At 41.1% G+C, this 18,127-nt stretch overlaps 1 protein-coding gene across 1 annotated transcript; it reads left to right on the forward strand.

The window, feature by feature from the left end:
- Positions 1–1,111: 1,111 nt before the first annotated feature.
- On the forward strand, positions 1,112–11,411 carry LOC118394316 (tryptophan 5-hydroxylase 1-like). The gene is made up of 11 exons (XM_035787510.2): positions 1,112–1,284; positions 4,072–4,227; positions 4,888–5,080; positions 5,458–5,558; positions 6,068–6,135; positions 6,430–6,626; positions 6,808–6,943; positions 9,253–9,379; positions 9,494–9,589; positions 9,696–9,829; positions 9,966–11,411. Exons 1-11 carry the CDS (start codon positions 1,183–1,185, stop codon positions 10,138–10,140), a joined length of 1,485 nt encoding a protein of 494 aa, XP_035643403.1. The 5' UTR covers positions 1,112–1,182; the 3' UTR covers positions 10,141–11,411.
- Positions 11,412–18,127: the final 6,716 nt, after the last annotated feature.

Raw genomic sequence — 18,127 nt, forward strand, 5'->3', positions numbered from 1 at the left:
GCTTGGTTTTTGCTTTGACATGCACTGTCAATTGTGGCACCTTACAAGTGTGTGCCTTTCCAAATCATGTCCAATCAATTGAATTTACCACAAGTGGACTCCAATAAAGTTGTAGAAACAGCTCAAGGATGATCAATGGAAACAGGATGCAGCTGAAACAGGATGCAACTGAGTTCAATTTCGAGTCTCATAGCAAAGGGTCTGAATACTTATGTAAATAAAGTATTTATTTTTTTATAAATGTGCAACAATTTCCAAAAACCTGTTTTCACTTTGTCATTCTGGGGTATTGTGTGTAGATTGCCGAGGATTTTTTAAAAAATTGAATCCATTTTAGAATTAGACTGTAAAGTAACAAAATGTGGAAAAAGTCAAGGGGTCTGAATACTTTCCAAAGGCACTGTATAAGCCTAGACTACAATGGGAAGCGGGGCAGGAGTATCTGTCACCACTATTTAATATACTCTTAGTTAAATTCAGGTTTGGTATTTTTTGTGGTCTTTACTCAACAGGTGTCTTTCAAAACATTCTCTAACCCCACTCAAAAGAGGACAAGAGGAAGACTACAATGACTAATTGTATACCAAACAAATGTGAAAATGTCAAGGTCTACAACAGGTCATGTTTTGTGTGTGCTGTATAGATAGATCTCTTATTTTGGAAGCCGCAGAACCGTCCAGATGGGGGAAACTGTCCATTATGCTGTGGTGCTGAACTTTTTATAGGGATGAGTAGTTGGGATTGTGTTTTTTTTATGCAGTTTATGTACAGTATATGATATGACATCGATATGAAAACCCTTAGACCTGGGATGTTTTGCTGTTGGTGTAGGCTGTATGATAGGCTTACATTTCCCTCATGGCCAGCAGTCACAACTACACCAACAGTACCTCATTATTAAAGTCTACTGATTCCCTTCGTGAAAGTGAATATTTTGTAATCATCAGTGTGTGACATTAATGTGAGATTAGTTGTATAACCATTACCATGTTACATTTAGGCATATAGTTGTGATACTCCTCCCCCCACCCCATCCCCACCCCCTCCTTCCACCCAGTGTTCATAAATACTGAGGCGCCTTGTGCTTTGAGTGAGAGGTATATAGGTATATCATAGCAGATACAGCAGCAGTGGACTGCCTTACTTATTCTCACTAAAACATATCAATCAAAGGACTTTGACATGTATTCAAACAAGATTGACGGGCCGCGCAGAGGAAGGTCTTTCGACTCTATGAGTTCTTCATTGCACACTTGTTACGAGGAAAAGCAACTGAATAATGAGGTAAATTAAATTTATATTGTAAGTAAATAAGAACTGGCTAAACTAAACTAAATTATTTTCCATGGAACAATACAAATGAACAGTCATTTTACGTTGAATTGTCTTTGATTTAATAAGCTTTTGGCAAAGGCTTGAATAATCAAACATGATGCATTTTACTTTCGACTTCAATTATCACACATAAATTATTTACTTTTGTTGCGCCAATCTGTAATCTTACCCCCCACTTCATTAGTTAATTTATTTTCTGTTCATATCAGAGTTTTCCTCTCCACTCTGGTTAGGTTTAGCTAGCTCCCTTGTGTGTGACCTAACCCTAACCCACCTAAGTCTGGAGACAAATGAGATGCGTAGCCTACGTCATACAATAAGGAGGTCATTGCAAAATACATTATAGTAAAGTGAAATAAAGGTGCACGCAGTCATAACTTTTCAGAACGCTTACACCGCAGATCTTCGCAGACATCAGACTAGATAAAATAAGTTATTTGTCTGTGTTCACTACGAGCCACTGCATCTTGATTTAGGCATATTATTGAGATATTAACTGAAACCACGCAAGTAATTGATAAGACTGTGCACGTTTGTGTACAACATGTTGATTTTAATTGTATTTCCTGTCAATAAATGTACATTTAATTTAGATTAATTAGCCTATTCCAAAAATATTTATAATATTCTGATGATTGACATAGACTGGCCCCAAAAGACATTTGGCATCAACTGAAATGAAACCGACAAAATCAACAATTTGAACACCTAAAGATGATAAGAGAATACGTCCAGGATATGTTCCCTTGATGGATTTATTGCTGCGCTGAAAGTAGCCATCTATAATCCCGGGTTGGATTTGGATTGGAGAGCGCTATCATTCGTCACCAAATGCGATTACTGCTGCAGATCTCTTTACAATGAGACAGACACAACTCAGCATTGCCAAAATACATTTTGCCTACGGAAAAAAAAATCGACAGTTTAAAGCTACCAATCTATAGGCTAATTAAGTGTGTGGTATTTAGACCTAACGATATCAGTCTAAATTATGATATTATTTTGTCCCTATACTTTATTTTCAGTCACAGTTTTAAAGTTCCTTTTGAATGCAGCCAAGTGTAGTCGCTGTCCAGTGCTGAAATCTCGAAGTAGCCTGATTAGGTGGGGTATTCAGTTTGCGTTCAGCTGCAGTGAATACTGTGATTGTATACTCTTAACCCTCCTGTTGAGTTCGTTTCATGTTAATTAATTCTGTGTTCCTGGTCCAAAATGACCGCCCCATTATATCTGATTATAAATTCATAATAATACATATTATCACCTAATGTTGTATTAGAGATTTTTTTTAATTTATGGCCTGTAGGCCTCATACAACTCGTTTTTGAGTAATAAAAACATAATGTATGGATTATTTTGACTATAACAAATACTCAGATTAAACATATTGTGCTATTTATCACAGACTACTTTGTGTCAAAGTTTAACAAGGACATTTGTTTTGAAACCATTTCACATTTTTAAATAGTGACAGGATTTTATGTCATCAACCCGGGATATGGCGTATCACATTGGCCCTAGGGTCATCCTGATAACATTTTCACCCGACCTCTCCTCTCTGGTGGAGATGAAGACCACAACAAATTCCCATTATTTGACCGGAACAACCTCAGCAGGGCCCTCTTCCTCATCACTGGATTGTTCCACATCGATTGTCTCTTGGTCTGGATCATATTCTGTGTTGTCTTCAACTTCTGCTACTTTCTCCTAATGTATCTTCACTGTCAATTTCCTGGCCTCTCTCCTCCTCACCAGTGTCATGATCAAAGATATGATCAAGAGCCTCACATACACAGTATATCGTTTGGCCATTGTGCTGCCACAGAATGAATTGTGAGCAAGGCCTCAAAAAAGATTGATATACCAGAGCTGCGAGAAAAGTTAAAGATTATTATTGAAACACTGTTGCGATTGTTTGTGAGAATGCCAACAGGTGTGGTTGCTGTGGGGGAAATATTATATTCCCGTGGGGGTTGCCATGGAAGCCAAGAAAGGGAGTGAGGTGTGTGTGTGTGTGTGTGTGTGTGTGTGTGTGTGTGTGTGTGTGTGTGTGTGTGTGTGTGTGTGTGTGTGTGTGTGTGTGTGTGTGTGTGTGTGTGTGTGTGTGTGTGTGTGTGTGTGTGTGTGTGTGTGTGTGTGTGTTCAAACACACAAGCATGTGGTGGTCTGGGAGAGGAAGCGTGTCCATCTGATGAATGGGCATGTGCCTGAACTAAATTTTATATACTAATTGTAATCTCACACCCATTCATTACTAATGGGAACGCCACAGGTGTACAAAAGTTAAATAAAACACCCAAAATGTCACCCAAAAACACCCAAAACACCCAAAAACTACATTTTTTTCAGAGAGAAAACTTGAAAATCGATCCAATTCGACCGGAACACAGTAGGAGGTTTAATTTACACTTTGGTGAGCTTTGGTTGTGTAAATACATTGTTTGATTTAGTTGCCCTTTCTTTGTGAGGCTAGCAAACTCTTGTTCAAATACAGCTCTTAGCACAGGATATTGAACAAATCCGTAGGCCTATCAGTCCATGTAAAACGCAGCTTGCCCTTTCAAACAAATTGTCGTCGGAGGTGATGTGCTTTTCCAAAACAATTAACTTACTTTTCAGCCTTGATAAATGGTGTATCATAGCCCCAAACACTGCCAAATCCTTACTTTCCACAAATAGGCCTTGCCAGCTCCGAGGTTGGTTTTCCATAAATATTTTCACTCGCTTTCCCAACAGATGAAAAAGTGTACCTTCAGCAAGATCGACGAGAACAAGGACAACAAGAGTTCATCTTGGGAGAATGGTCGCTCTTTAGAAAAGGGTCGCACGGCAATCGCCTTTTCCCTCAAGAATGAAGTTGGCGGGCTCGTTAAGGCGCTAAAACTTTTTCAAGTAAGGTTGAATATTTTAAAGTAGGCTATCACATACCAAACGGGTGATGGTAGACACCAGTGTTGGGAAGTAGTGAACTACATGTAGTTCAACTAGTAATTTAACTACATTTTGCATTAGTTTTGTGTTAGTTCAACTCAATTCAAATCTTGATAGTGTTTTCATTACTTAATAACTTTTTGGGGGGCATGTAGCGGTGAAGCTAAGTACCGGGACAACAGACTACTTTTTTGTTGCGAAAATAAAAACATTCTGAAGTAGGCAATCACTTCCTTTCTTTTTCAGCATTGGACTTGCCTAATTCTCACTTGAAACATCGTTTTTGTGTTTAATAGACTAAATTACACATTCTGTTAACATCTGACTCCAAAGTGATCTATTCTTGCAACTTGTAGTCTATGACATTTCAAATTTAGATATGATAATTTATCAAGAAGTAGTTTGGATGTAGTTAACACATTTTTCTAAGTAACTTAATTGAACTATATTTTCTTAAGGGTAGCTTTAGTGTGGCTTAATTAACTCCCTCCAGTGTGAAGTAATTGGTAGCTTTGTAAACTATTTTTTCAGAGTAACTTCCCCAACACCGGTAGAGACATTATCATGCACATCAAATACATGACATAACTTTAAATGTCTTGTTATTATAATCATCACCAGGAGAACCACGTCAACCTTGTTCACATCGAGTCCCGAAAATCGAGGCGGCGCGGCTCAGAATTTGAGATCTTTGTTGACTGTGACAGCGGCCACGAGCAACTCAAGGAGCTCACTGAGCTGCTACGAAAGCACGCCGCCAACGTAGTTGATATGGACCATGACCAACCTGACAATTCCAGCCTGCCTGAAGAAGGTAGGCCCAGCTGCTACTTTTGAAATAATTTAAGTCCCTAAAGTCTAGCCACGTAGGCTTATTATCTATTACCAAACTAATTACCTCGGCATGTAGCGAAAGAGAGACTTCCAGATTGTTGTACGAGGTTACTGAAGGGTCAGTGCTATCCGGAATCCTTGGGACATCCCTACCCCACACCCTAACCTTAACCCCTACCCTTACCCTAACCATAATCATATCCCTTACCTATCCATAACCCTAACCCTTACCTTAACCATTTTAAATGTAAACTTCAGTGAGGTAGGGATGTCCCAAGGATCCAAAATAGCCCCAGACATGACTCAAATCTAGTGTAGAGGTCATCCCAGATCATTCCATGTTTTTTTTTGTTTCAGACACTGAAGATATTCCCTGGTTCCCAAAGAAAATCTCAGACCTGGACATGTGTGCTAACCGTGTCTTGATGTATGGCTTAGACCTGGATGCTGATCACCCAGTAGGCATACCTTCTAATATGCTCTGGTCAATGACTTTACATTCTAGTTGCAAGCCTGTCTGACCATAGATATCCTATAATTATTTTTAAATAAAAATGTTTAATGAGTGTGGCAATCACACTCCTTTGGTAATTTTTGAAGAGACAGAATAGTGTTGGAAAGACGGAGGGAGTCAAAGGGCAGTGGGCCTGATTTGAATCCATGCTGACTCTGGTATACATGTGTGCCAGGGTCAGCGGCTTAGACCGCTAGACCACCATAGGCCACAAGATATCCAATAATTCATAATATAGGATCTCTATGTCTCAGACTCAGACAGGAGGCAAACCTGTGACAATGGTACAACTATCAAAGCCAGTTAGAACTACACTGACTGTATTAGAGTGGCAGATGGAGGATTAGACTAATACTTCTATTGTGATAAGCGGCACACTTACGGAATAGCCACTCAGTAAGTCAGTGCATGAGTTGCTGTCACACCTCAATTACTTATCTTTTCTGTCTGCAGGGCTTCAAGGACAATGTCTACCGCAAAAGAAGGAAACACTTTGCTGATCTTGCCATGAGCTACAAACAGTAGGTCATATTATCATGCTATGTGAGATCTGATTTAGAAAGCTATGATGCTATGTGTATTTAATACTTTAATGTCCTAATGCACACAGGTATAGCTAGACATTTCTACTGTATTTTTAAAAAAGTAACCTTTATTCAAGTAGGCAAGTCAGTTAAGAACAAATTCTTACTTATAATGACAGCCTAGGAACAGTGGGTTAACTTACTTGTTCAGGGGCAAAACAACACATTTTTCATTGTAGTGCTACTCTCTTTCATTATCTTTCTTTCTCTCTCTTTCTCCCTCTCTTTTAGTGGGGAACCGATTCCGCATATTGAGTTCACAGAGGAGGAGGTGAAGACCTGGGGTGTGGTCTATCGGGAGCTCAATAAGCTGTATCCAACCCATGCTTGCCGGGAGTACCTGAAGAACCTGCCACTGCTCTCCAAGCACTGTGACTGCAGGGAGGACAACATCCCCCAGCTGGAAGATGTGTCACACTTCCTCAGAGGTGAGACAGGCAGAGTCTGCCGCTGTACATGACACCACACAGTCTCATTCAGTCTGATGCTTATCAGCATAATGAAGGCTATTGTATAATGAAAAGTGTGGATTTAGGGGTATCAAATTAGATGTTGCTGAATGTGTCGTGGCCTTTTACTTGAGAAAAACGTATGTGTGTGTTTCATCAGAGCGCACAGGCTTTATCATTCGGCCCGTGGCAGGTTACCTCTCCCCACGAGACTTTCTGGCAGGTTTGGCTTTCCGGGTTTTCCACTGCACTCAGTATGTTCGCCACAGCTCTGACCCGCTCTACACACCTGAGCCGTAAGTATCCCTTGACACATGTTACATTAATAAGGAGAAGTTAGTCTAGGCAAATGTTAATTTACTTTCATTGTTGAACATAAATCCATCTGATGTTGAGTATATCAGTGTGATGTTCATAGTCACATACTGTAAACATAGCAGTACGTCACCATACCAAAAACCATCATAGAGGAACATAGAGTATCATTCCATACAAAAAGCCTGTATTTGATTGAACAAGCCTGGCCTGTCACACCCGTAAGCAAACTTAACTCTTCCGGCTGATTGCAACTCAAAAGGGCATTTTCCACAGCTACAGTCCAGCATGAGATAGGTACTCAAAGGTGCTTCTGCATACATAATCATTCAAATCAAATCAAATTTTATTGGTCACATACACATGGTTAGCAGATGTTATTGTGAGTGTAGCAAAATGCTTGTGTTTCTAGTTCTGGCAGTGCAGCAATGTCTAACAAGTAATATCTAACAATTTCACAACAAATACCGAATGGAATAAGGAATGGAATGGAATAAGAATATATAAATATATGGATGAGCAATGACAGAGCGGCATAGGCTAAGAAAAGTGGTGCGAAAAGTGCAAATCAATCCCAGAACAACAGCAAAGGACCTTGTGAAGATGCTGGAGGAAACCGATACAAAAGTATCTATATCCACAGTAAAACAAGTTCTATATCGACATAACCTGAAAGGCCACCTTGCAAAAAGAAGCCACTGCTCCGAAACCGCCATAAAAAAGCCTGACTACGATTTGCAACTGCACGTGTGGACAAAGATCGTACTTAATGGAGAAATGTCCTCTGGTCTGATGAAACAAAAATAGAACTGTTTGGCCATAATGATCATCGTTATGTTTGGAGGAAAAAGGGGAAGGCTTGCAAGCCGAAGAATACCATCCCATCTGTAACGCACGGGGATGGCAGCATCATGTTGTGGGGGTGCTTTGCTGCAGGAGGGGCTGGTGCACTTCACAAAATAGATGGCATCATGAGGGAGGAAAATGATATGGATATATTGAAGCAATGACCCCAAGCATACATCCAAAGTTGTGGCAAAATGGCTTAAGGACAACAAAGTCAAAGTATTGGAGTGGCCATCACAAAGCCCTGACCTCAATCATATAGACATTGCGTGGGCCGAACTGAAAATGCGTATGCGAGCAAGGAAGCCTACTAACCTGACTCAGTTACACCAGCTCTGTCAAGAGGAATGGGCCAAAATTCACCCAACTTATTGTGGGAAGCTTGTGGAAGGCTACCCAAAAAGTTTGATCCAAGTTAAACAATTTAAAGGCAATGCTATCCAACTACTAATTGAGTGTATGTAAACATCTGACCCACTGGGAATGTGATGAAAGAAATAGAAGTTGAAATAAATAATTCTCTCTACTATTATTCTCACATTTCACATTCTTAAAATAAAGTGGTGATCCTAACTGACCTAAGACAGGAAATATTTACTTGGATTAAATGTCAGGAATTGTGAAAAACTGAGTTGAAATGTATTTGGCTAAGGTGTATGTAAACTTCCGACTTCATCTGGACATATGAGAAGAGTAATGCAAGATATGTAAACATTATTCAAGTGGTATTATTAATGTGATTGGCGTTCCATTTATTAAAGTGGCCAATGATTTCAAGTCTATGTAGGCAGCAACCTCTCTGATGGCTGTTTAACAGACTGATGGCCTTGAGAGAAAAGGTGTTTTTCAGTCTCTCAGTCCCAGCTTTGATGCACCTGTACTGACCTCACCTTCTGGATGCTAGCGGGGTAAACAGGCAGTGGCTCGGGTGGTTGTTGTCCTTGATGATTTTTTAAGCCTTCCTGTGACATCGGGTGCCGTAGGTGTCCTGGAGGGCAGGTAGTTTGCCCCTGGTGATGCGTTGTGCAGACCGCACCAGCCTCTGGAGAGCTCTGCGGTTGTGGGCGGTGCAGTTGCTGTACCAGGCAGTGATACAGCCTGACAGAATGCTCTCAATTGTGCATCTGTAAACGCTATGGAGTGTGCTTGGTGACAAGCCACATTTTTTAAGCCTCCTTAGGTTGAAAAGGCGCTGTTGCGCTTTCTTCACCACACTGTCTGTGTGGGTAGACCATTTCAGTTTGTCAATGATGTGTACGCCGAGGAACTTAAAACTTTCCACCTTCCCCACTACTGTCCCCTTGATGTGGATAGGGGGGGTTGATTGTTTCAAAAATCTAATGGAAGAACACTTGGTTACACTGTCACAAAGTTGCACATGTCTGCCCATTGGCTTAACAATCAATATACTGTATGCATGTGTGTGTTTATGTGTGCATTACAGAGACACATGTCATGAGCTGTTGGGTCATGTCCCTCTGCTGGCGGAGCCTAGTTTTGCCCAGTTCTCCCAGGAGATAGGTCTGGCTTCTCTGGGGGCCTCAGAAGAGTCTGTCCAGACGCTGGCCACCGTAAGTGATGTTTCCATTATAACAATATCCAAACACTGTGCTTGAATTTAACTGTTTTTCTTGTCTAACTGATATATTCAAACGTTGTTGACTTTTTGTGTTTTTGTTTTGCAGTGTTACTTTTTCACAGTAGAGTTTGGCCTGTGTAAACAGGAGGGAAAGATGAGAGCCTACGGCGCAGGACTTCTCTCCTCTATCAGTGAGCTGAAGGTAAAAGTATTTCATATTAATTTTAATATTCAAACACCATTTAAAGTGTAAAAACACCATCTGATGCAAAGGAAAAATCCTAAGATACTTTTTTTCCCTCATACAGCATGCACTCTCCGACAATGCAAAGATCATGCCCTTTGACCCCAAGGTCACCTGCAAGCAGGAGTGCATTATCACTACATTCCAAGACGTCTACTTTGTGTCAGAGAGCTTTGAAGAGGCCAAAGTCAAGATGAGGTAGGTCAATTGTGACCTTACATTCCTGGCTGTTCTGTGGGCAGATAAACTGTTAGTGGGCTAATAAACTATTCTTTTACCTTTCCAAACCTTGGCTGTGTTATGTTTTCGTCATCATCTGTTCTTATGCACACAGGGAGTTTGCCAAAACCATCAAGCGTCCGTTTACAGTGAGGTACAACCCGTACACCCACAGTGTGGACGTGCTGAAGGACACATCCAGTATCAACAGCATGGTGGAGGATCTGAGACATGAACTAGACATCGTGGCCGACGCCCTACAGCGCCTTAACAAACACTATGCTGTCTGACCAGCCTGCCTGGCCCTCATACTTGCAAGGGTTGCAAAATTCTGGTAACTTTCCCAACATTTCCAGGTAGTCCAGAAATCCCGGTTGGACATAATCAGGAGGAAACAAGCAAGAAATATGATATCCTCCAACCAGTATTTTTGGAAAACATGGGAATTTTCAGAAATGTTGCAACCATATACCTGACACAGCCCTGTACAGCTGTCTGTAGTTGTCTACCACCTGATCCTTACCAAGCAGCTCACTGCTTTAATCCTACTCACTGATATCCCCAAACAGCCTTTTACCTACAAAATAAATAACTCTTAAAATTCAAATGTTATATTAACTTTATTAAATTATTAACCAGTAGTTTACTTTAAAATTCAATACATTTTTGGGTTTGTCATGTGAATAATAATATTGACTAAGGATGATTAGAATGTGACCGAAACGGACCTTTCCTTGGCTCTTGCTTATAATTACAGATATTCTCTTGTTTTTAATACGCAGTATTTCTTTTCTTTTGAAGGTTCTATCTTAATGCAACAGTAGTCTTATAGATATTGTATTGTACTCTATTGGCATAAACCGTTTCAATACATTTGTGAATGTGCTAGTGTGGATGTAAAGTTACATGCTTGCGTGTATAGTGAGTGACAGTCTATACATGTATTATCACATTGCACAAAGCATAGGGATGTGGTAGTATTATATGATTGTGTGTGTGTGTGTGTGTGTGTGTGTGTGTGTGTGTGTGTGTGTGTGTGTGTGTGTGTGTGTGTGTGTGTGTGTGTGTGTGTGTGTGTGTGTGTGTGTGTGTGTGTGTGTGTGTGTGTGTGTGTGTGTGTGTGTGCGCGCGTGTACCTTATCGACCTTCTGCTGCTACTACTGTTGACCTCCAGTTGTCTATTTATCATAAGAAGTTCAAGGAAGGAATTTATGTGCATGTATCAGTGTTTGGAAGATGACATGAATGTACTTCTATTGAAAATCTTTAATTTGTGTAAAAAGATCCCTGGTAAACCAATCCTTACATTGGGAAGTGGTTGTCTGCATTCTGGGCTTTGAGCTATGGGGAAATATTTGCAGTAGTTTCTTTCTTCTGTTTTTCTCTCATTAAATGTACTCCATGTTCACACACTGTGTTATACTATGTGCTATGATTGCTAATAATTACTCATCATTATTATTAAAATGTCCTTAGAGAACACATAAAAAGCTAGCCACATCCTGGAGGATATATATAAAAGCAACATGTTTCATGAGCTGAAATAAAATATACCATAAATGTTCCATACACACAAAGTTTATTTCTCAATTTTGTGCACAAATTTGTTTACATCCCTTTTAGTGAGCATTTTTCACTGGTGAGGACATTTTTCATGTCCTCACCAGGGTCTTGACCTGATTGCAGTTTTGCATCAGAACTGAATTCAGTGTGCAAATGCTCACCTTCAATGGCCACTGGCATGCTGGAGGAGTGTATTCTTCACGGATGAATCCCGATTTCAACTGTACCTGGCAAATGGAAGATAGTGTGTGTGGCGTCATGTGTGTGAGTGGTTTGCCGATGTCAATGTTGTGAACAGAGTACCCCATGGTGGTGGTGGGGTTATGGTATGGGCAGGCATGGGCGGACAACGAACACAACTGCATTTTCTCAATGGCAATTTCAATGCACAGAGATACTGTGACGAAATCCTATGGCCCATTGTCGTGCCATTCATCCGCCGCCACCACCTCATGTTTCAGCATGATAATGCACAGCCCCATGTCGCAAAGATCTGTACACAATTCCTGGAATCTGAAAATGTCCCAGTTCTTCCATGGCCTGCGTACTCACCAGCCATGTCACCCATTGAGCATTGATGCTCTGGATTGACGTGTACGACATCGTGTTCCAGTTCCCACCAATATCCAGCAACTTCGCACAGCCATTGAAGATGTGTGGGACAACATTCCACAGGCCACAAGCAGCAGCCTGATCAACTCTATGCAACGGACATGTGTCGCGCTGCATGAGGCAAATGGTGGTCACACCAGATACTGACTGGTTTTCTTAACCACGCCCCTCCCTTTTTCAAGGTATATGTGACCAACAGATACATATCTGTATTCTTAGTCATGTGAAATCCACAGATTAGGGCCTGATTAATTTATTTCAATTGACTGATTTCCTTATATGAACTGTAGCTCAGTAAAATTATTGAAATTGTTGAATGTTGCGTTTATATATTTGTTCAGTATAACTACCTTTAAAGTAAGCTACAAAATGCCTCAGGCAACACAGAGTTAGATTGTGATTGTTTAACATAGACACTCTATTCTTCATCGGCTGCAATATAAATCTATGGCCAGAGGGGGGAGGGATTGTATAACTTTATGGAAAAATACGAACTCTCACACGTGGCAGGAGGGGTCAACCTTGGTTATTTCCTAGTAGCATTTGTGCAATGAGTTGTTTTTCAAAGTTATGATGAGGCTACAATTGGCATCACATAGAACAGGCACTATATGCATTAATTGCATATGGAGTGTTTGTTATCAAGACACACCCCACACATTGGGGTATTGATCAGATTGAGAATGCAGGATGGACAGGAAGTCATAAGGTGGTTTGATGCAGGATCAGGTGGGGTAGACATCTATCTCACTGCTGTGATAGTGCTTTTCCCCCATACTCCAAGGATATACTATTGCAAACATGGAGGACATGTTAGTTTGGTCATGTTGCATAGGCAGTGCCAATGAGAGAGAATGAGAATATAATTAAAGAGAAGTATCGCTCACCCTCAACTCAGATGATTGCATATAGGTTGATTTAAAAGGGAGAATGTGTGTGAAATGTGTGTGTATTTATATGAGCTGATACTGAACATGTCAGTGTCCATGGCCCTGCCTATGCCTCTGTGTGTCTGCATTTGTGCATGCATGCACATGTGGGTGTGTGTACATTCCTCTACACTTTGTATTTATGATATGTGTCTGATTTGGCACATATCTCATATGTATAAACTGCACTCCACACTATTCTATGGTATCTTAGTCACTTTTAAAGTGTGTTTACATATTGCATCACCCATTTCATACTGTATGTATATACTGTATTGTATTCTACACTACACCACTGACTGTTAAACAGCCATCTCCAGAGGCTGCTGCCTATAGACATAGACTAGGAATCATTGGCCACTTTAAGGAAATGGAACACTAGCCACTTTAATAATGTTTCCGTATCTTGCATTACTCATCTCATACTGTATATGTATATATATTAGTAATACATTCCTTACTTAGATTTACATGTATTCTGGGTATATGTTGTGAAACTGTTAGATATTACTTGTTAGATATTACTGCACTGTCGGAGCTAGAAGCACAAGCATTTCGCTACACCCGCAATAACATCTGCTAAACACGTTTATGTGACCAATACAATTTAATTTGATTTCATCACTAATAGTTGAAAAACAAAATATGTGATGTCATCCAGAGACACAGAACCTCTCTCCAGAGACTAATCTATAGGGAAGACCAGGAGGACAGTAAAACTATATGTTCTTGTGTGTGTAATCAACATTTGCCATAGTGTTTGTGTGACACACTGTTCTCTCTTTTTATGTGTGGATTGGTTTCATATGATTATGCAGGGCCTTATATAGCTGTACACAACTCCCTCCATACTGTTATGCCCTAACATCTGTGAAGATCTTATGCCACCTGGAAGAGCGAGAAGCAGAACGACACGTAGGCAATGCCACAATGTGACAACCACACAACTAGTATGAGTTTGTTTTATTTCTATGGTGACAACAGCAAAAACAAGGGATCTGGAAAGACTGCTGTGCTGAAAAAGGAATGAATAACCACTGGAGGAGTGACATAGAGGGAGGAAATAAGGAGGGGGGTTCAGAAGGGAGTGAAAGAGAGGGAGACAACAGTTGGGAGGATAGATCTCCTGCAGATAAATAAACGGAGACCCAGGGAGTGCATAGCATGTCGTTTCCTGAATGTGTAACGTATACTTGCAGAACGTAGTGACATCATGTCAACTCCTATGCTTTAAAACTGGACAAAAAGGGAAATTATTTTTAGATAATTGACTTCCTCTTGTTTGTTCATAATGAGACAACTTGAAGGCTGCAACTCTTGAGCTGGTCTGCAGGCTCTAGTTTTATCTTACCTTGATTATTGTCCAGTCATATGGTCAAGTGCAGCAAAGAAGGACCTAGTTAAGCTGCAGCTTGCCCAGAAGGCTATGCATGCCGGTCTCTTTTGGCTAAGAGTTGAGGAAAGACACTGCATCGCTTCATGTTTTTATAAGAAAAATGAATGTGTTGGAAATTCCAAATTGTTTGCATAGTCAACTTACACACGGCTTTGAAGCAGGAAGTCCCCAGGGTAGCTGTTTAGGCTCCTTGCTTTTTTCAATCTTTACTAACGACATGAGTAAGGCCAGTGTGTCTATGTATGCGGAAGACTCAACACTATACAGGTCAGCTTCTACAGCGACTGAAATGACTGCAGCCCTTAACAAAGAGCTGCAGTTACTTTCAGAATGGGTAGCAAGGAATAAGTTAGTCCTAAATATTTACAAAGCTAAAAGCATTGTATTTGGGACAAATCATTCCCTAAACCCTAAACCTCCACTACATTTCATAATGAATCATGGGGATCCATAATAAATACAAATACAAATACACACTTTCTGCACCAGACATGCCACCAGGGTCTTTTCACAGATCCCATGTCCAGAACAAATTCAAGGAAATGTACAGTATTATACAGAACCATGATTGCATGGAACTCCCTTCCATCTTATATAGCTCAACTGAACAGCCGTCCTGGTTTCAAAAAACAAATAAAGCAACACCTCACAGCACAACGCCTCTCCCCCATGTGACCTACTTGTTGTGTGTTTGTACTGACATGAATGTGTAACTGATATATGTACACACTAGATGTTAATGTTTTTAAATGTATGTCAATTGGAAAGTATTTTTGTCTGTAATGTCTTTTTCATTATGTGTCGGACACCAGTAAGACCAGTGGGGATTCTAATAAAATCTCAAATAGAAATCTGGAAGTAAGCATTTCACTGTAAGGTCTACCTGTTGTATTCGGCACACGTGACAAATAAACTTTGATTTGATTGGATTTGATTTGATGTGGATTATCAATCTGATTTGTTTTTGCGTGACCTCAAGACCATAATCATCACCATTCATCTCAGGTACGCACACACACACACACACACACACACACACACACACACACACACACACACACACACACACACACACACACACACACACACACACACACACACACACACACACACACACACACACACACACACACACACACACACACACACACACAGTGACAGGATTAAAGATAGAGAGGCCTCTCTTCACTCTGATGTGTGCCTTGCCATGTCTCCTCCCCCTACTGAGGTGAGGTATTTATGGTCATGAACAACAGATGCTCAGGGTCCAAGTCCTCTACTGTATATTCATTACTGATCTGCCCTTGTCTTCTCCCGCCATCTCTGCCCTGAACACATGACACCAACAGTGGATGAGCACTCTGTGACCTCCATGGCCTCCACACTCAAGGAAGGACGCTGATCAATACATTTAACATGAATATGTGTTTATTGACCATATTTGCCCTTGTTGAGGTTATCCTCTCATGAGTGAGCATTATATGAATCCCCAATGACATGTTGTTTCAAATGTGTTTCAAAGCCTCATAAACATCCAAGATTCCGCTGCCTGGGGACTGACTGGGGACTGACTGGGCACAAAAGACTTCAGAACTTCGAATGTTAAACAAACACAGTTTTCTTGCCACTCACTATGAATTAACTAATCATAACTCCTGACAAGACCAAAGTAGGAGCACAGCAATCAAAACAGACATGTTCAAACATGCCCTGGCAGCAGGTCAGATTCTGCAGGCTCATGGTCTGAGCTTTTTGGTCTATTTTTTACCCTGTCCATGGTTTCTTCATATAGCTCCAGGATCACATTTCCCCCTTCCAGCTCTCTAGGAGCCTTGCTCTAACCTCCTTTATATCTATCACCTGCCTTGCATAGCGGCCAGCCGGCCAGCCTGACTAAGCGGTTATGAAGGTTTAATTGCCTAGCATTAAAATTTCAGAGACCCCTGTTCCATCCTCCTGGATGGTGTGACAGGGGAGGAAGAGGAAGTGACTGCAGACAGCATTGGGTTCTGGAACCGCAAAGCTCAAAGCATTATGGTTTAATGCTAACTCTGCCACTACACAGACACTCAATTGTGAGTTTTTCATCGCTTTATAACAGGGATGGACAACTTTGGTCCTGGAGGTCTGAAGTGTGTGCAGGTTTTTATTCCAGCCCAACAGTAACAAGTCTGGTTCAAACACTTTACTTACCATGGTATTATTCATGGGCTACAAGAACTTTCTTCCCATCTCCTTTTCTACTTTCTGCTATTTCCCTCCCTGGCTATTGCACTCTCTATACTCCTCTTCTCTAGCGCCATCGAACGGCCACCTGTGTCCTTAAAGTACACCATAGAGATAGATAGAGGACTCTTTTTTTCACAATTATTTAACCAGGTAGACCAGTTGAGAACCAGTTCTCATTTACAACTGCGACCTGGCCAAGATAAAACAAAGCAGTGCGACAAAAACAAAAACACAGAGTTACACATAAACAAACGTACAGTCAATAACACAATAGAAAAGTCTATGTACAGTGTGTGCAAATGTAGAAGAGTAGGGAGGTAAGACAATAAATAGGCCATGGAGGCAAAATAATTACAATTTAGCATTAACACTGGAGTGATAGATGTGCAGATGATGATGTGCAAGTAGAGATACTGGGGTGCAAAAGAGCAAGAGGATAAGTAACAATATGGGGATGAGGTAGGTAGGTGTGCTATTTACAGATTGGCTGTGTACAGGTACAGTGATTGGTAAGCTGCTCTGTCAGCTGACGCTTAAAGTTAGAGAGGGAGATATAGACTCCAGCTTCAGTGATTTTTGCTATTTGTTCCAGTAATTGGCAGCAGAGAACTGGAAGGAAAGGCGGCTAAAGGAAGTGTTGGCTTTGGGGGTGACCAGTGAAATATACCTGCTGGAGCGCGTGCTACGGGTGGGTGCTGCTATGGTGACCAGTGAGCTGAGATAAGACGGGGCTTTACCTAGCAAAGACTCATAGATGACCTGGAGCCAGTGGGTTTGGTGACGAATGTGTAGTGAGGGCCAGCCAACGAGAGCATACAGGTCACAGTGGTGGGTAGTATATGGGCCTTTGGTGACAAAACGGATGGCACTGTGATAGACTACATCCAGTTTGCTGAGTAGAGTGTTGGAGGCTATTATGCAAATGACATTGCCGAAGTCAAGGATCGGTAGGATAGTCAGTTTTACGAGGGTATGTTTGGCAGCGTGAGTAAAGGAGGCTTTGTTTGCGAAATAGGAAGCTGATTCTAGATGCAATGTGAGTCTGGAAGGAGAGTTTACAGTCTAACCAGACACCTAGGTATTTGTAGTTGTCCACATATTCTAAGTCAGAACTGTCCAGAGTAGTGATGCTAGTCGGACGGGAGGGTCCGGGCAGCAATCGGTTGAAGAGCATACACTTAGTTTTACTTGCATTTAAAAGCCATTGGAGGCCAGGGAATGAGTGTTGTATGGCATTGAAGCTCGTTTGGAGGTTTGTTAACACAGTGTCCAAATAAAAGCCAGATGTATACAGAATGGTGTCGTCTGTGTAGAGGTGGATCAGAGAATCACCAGCAGCAAGAGCGACATCATTGATGTATACGGAGAAAAGAGTCGGCCCAAGAATTGAACCCTGTGGCACCCCCATAGAGACTGCCAGAGGTCCGGACAACAGGCCCTCTGATTTGACACACTGAACTCTATCTGAGAAGTAGTTGGTGAACCAGGCGAGGCAGTCATTTGAGAAGCCAAGGCTATTGCATCTGCCGATAAGAATGCGGTGATTGT

Source organism: Oncorhynchus keta, chromosome 14 (genome assembly GCF_023373465.1).
Source record: "Oncorhynchus keta strain PuntledgeMale-10-30-2019 chromosome 14, Oket_V2, whole genome shotgun sequence".
Taxonomy (NCBI): domain Eukaryota; kingdom Metazoa; phylum Chordata; class Actinopteri; order Salmoniformes; family Salmonidae; genus Oncorhynchus; species Oncorhynchus keta.

Excerpts from the sequence above, each read along its gene's own strand:
- LOC118394316 (XM_035787510.2), top strand. The coding sequence starts at position 1,183 with ATGTATTCAAACAAGATTGACGGGCCGCGCAGAGGAAGGTCTTTCGAC. Across the intron at positions 6,944-9,252 it reads CCGCTCTACACACCTGAGCC|AGACACATGTCATGAGCTGT; the intron begins GTAAGTATCCCT and ends TGTGCATTACAG. Across the intron at positions 9,380-9,493 it reads CTGTCCAGACGCTGGCCACC|TGTTACTTTTTCACAGTAGA; the intron begins GTAAGTGATGTT and ends TTTGTTTTGCAG.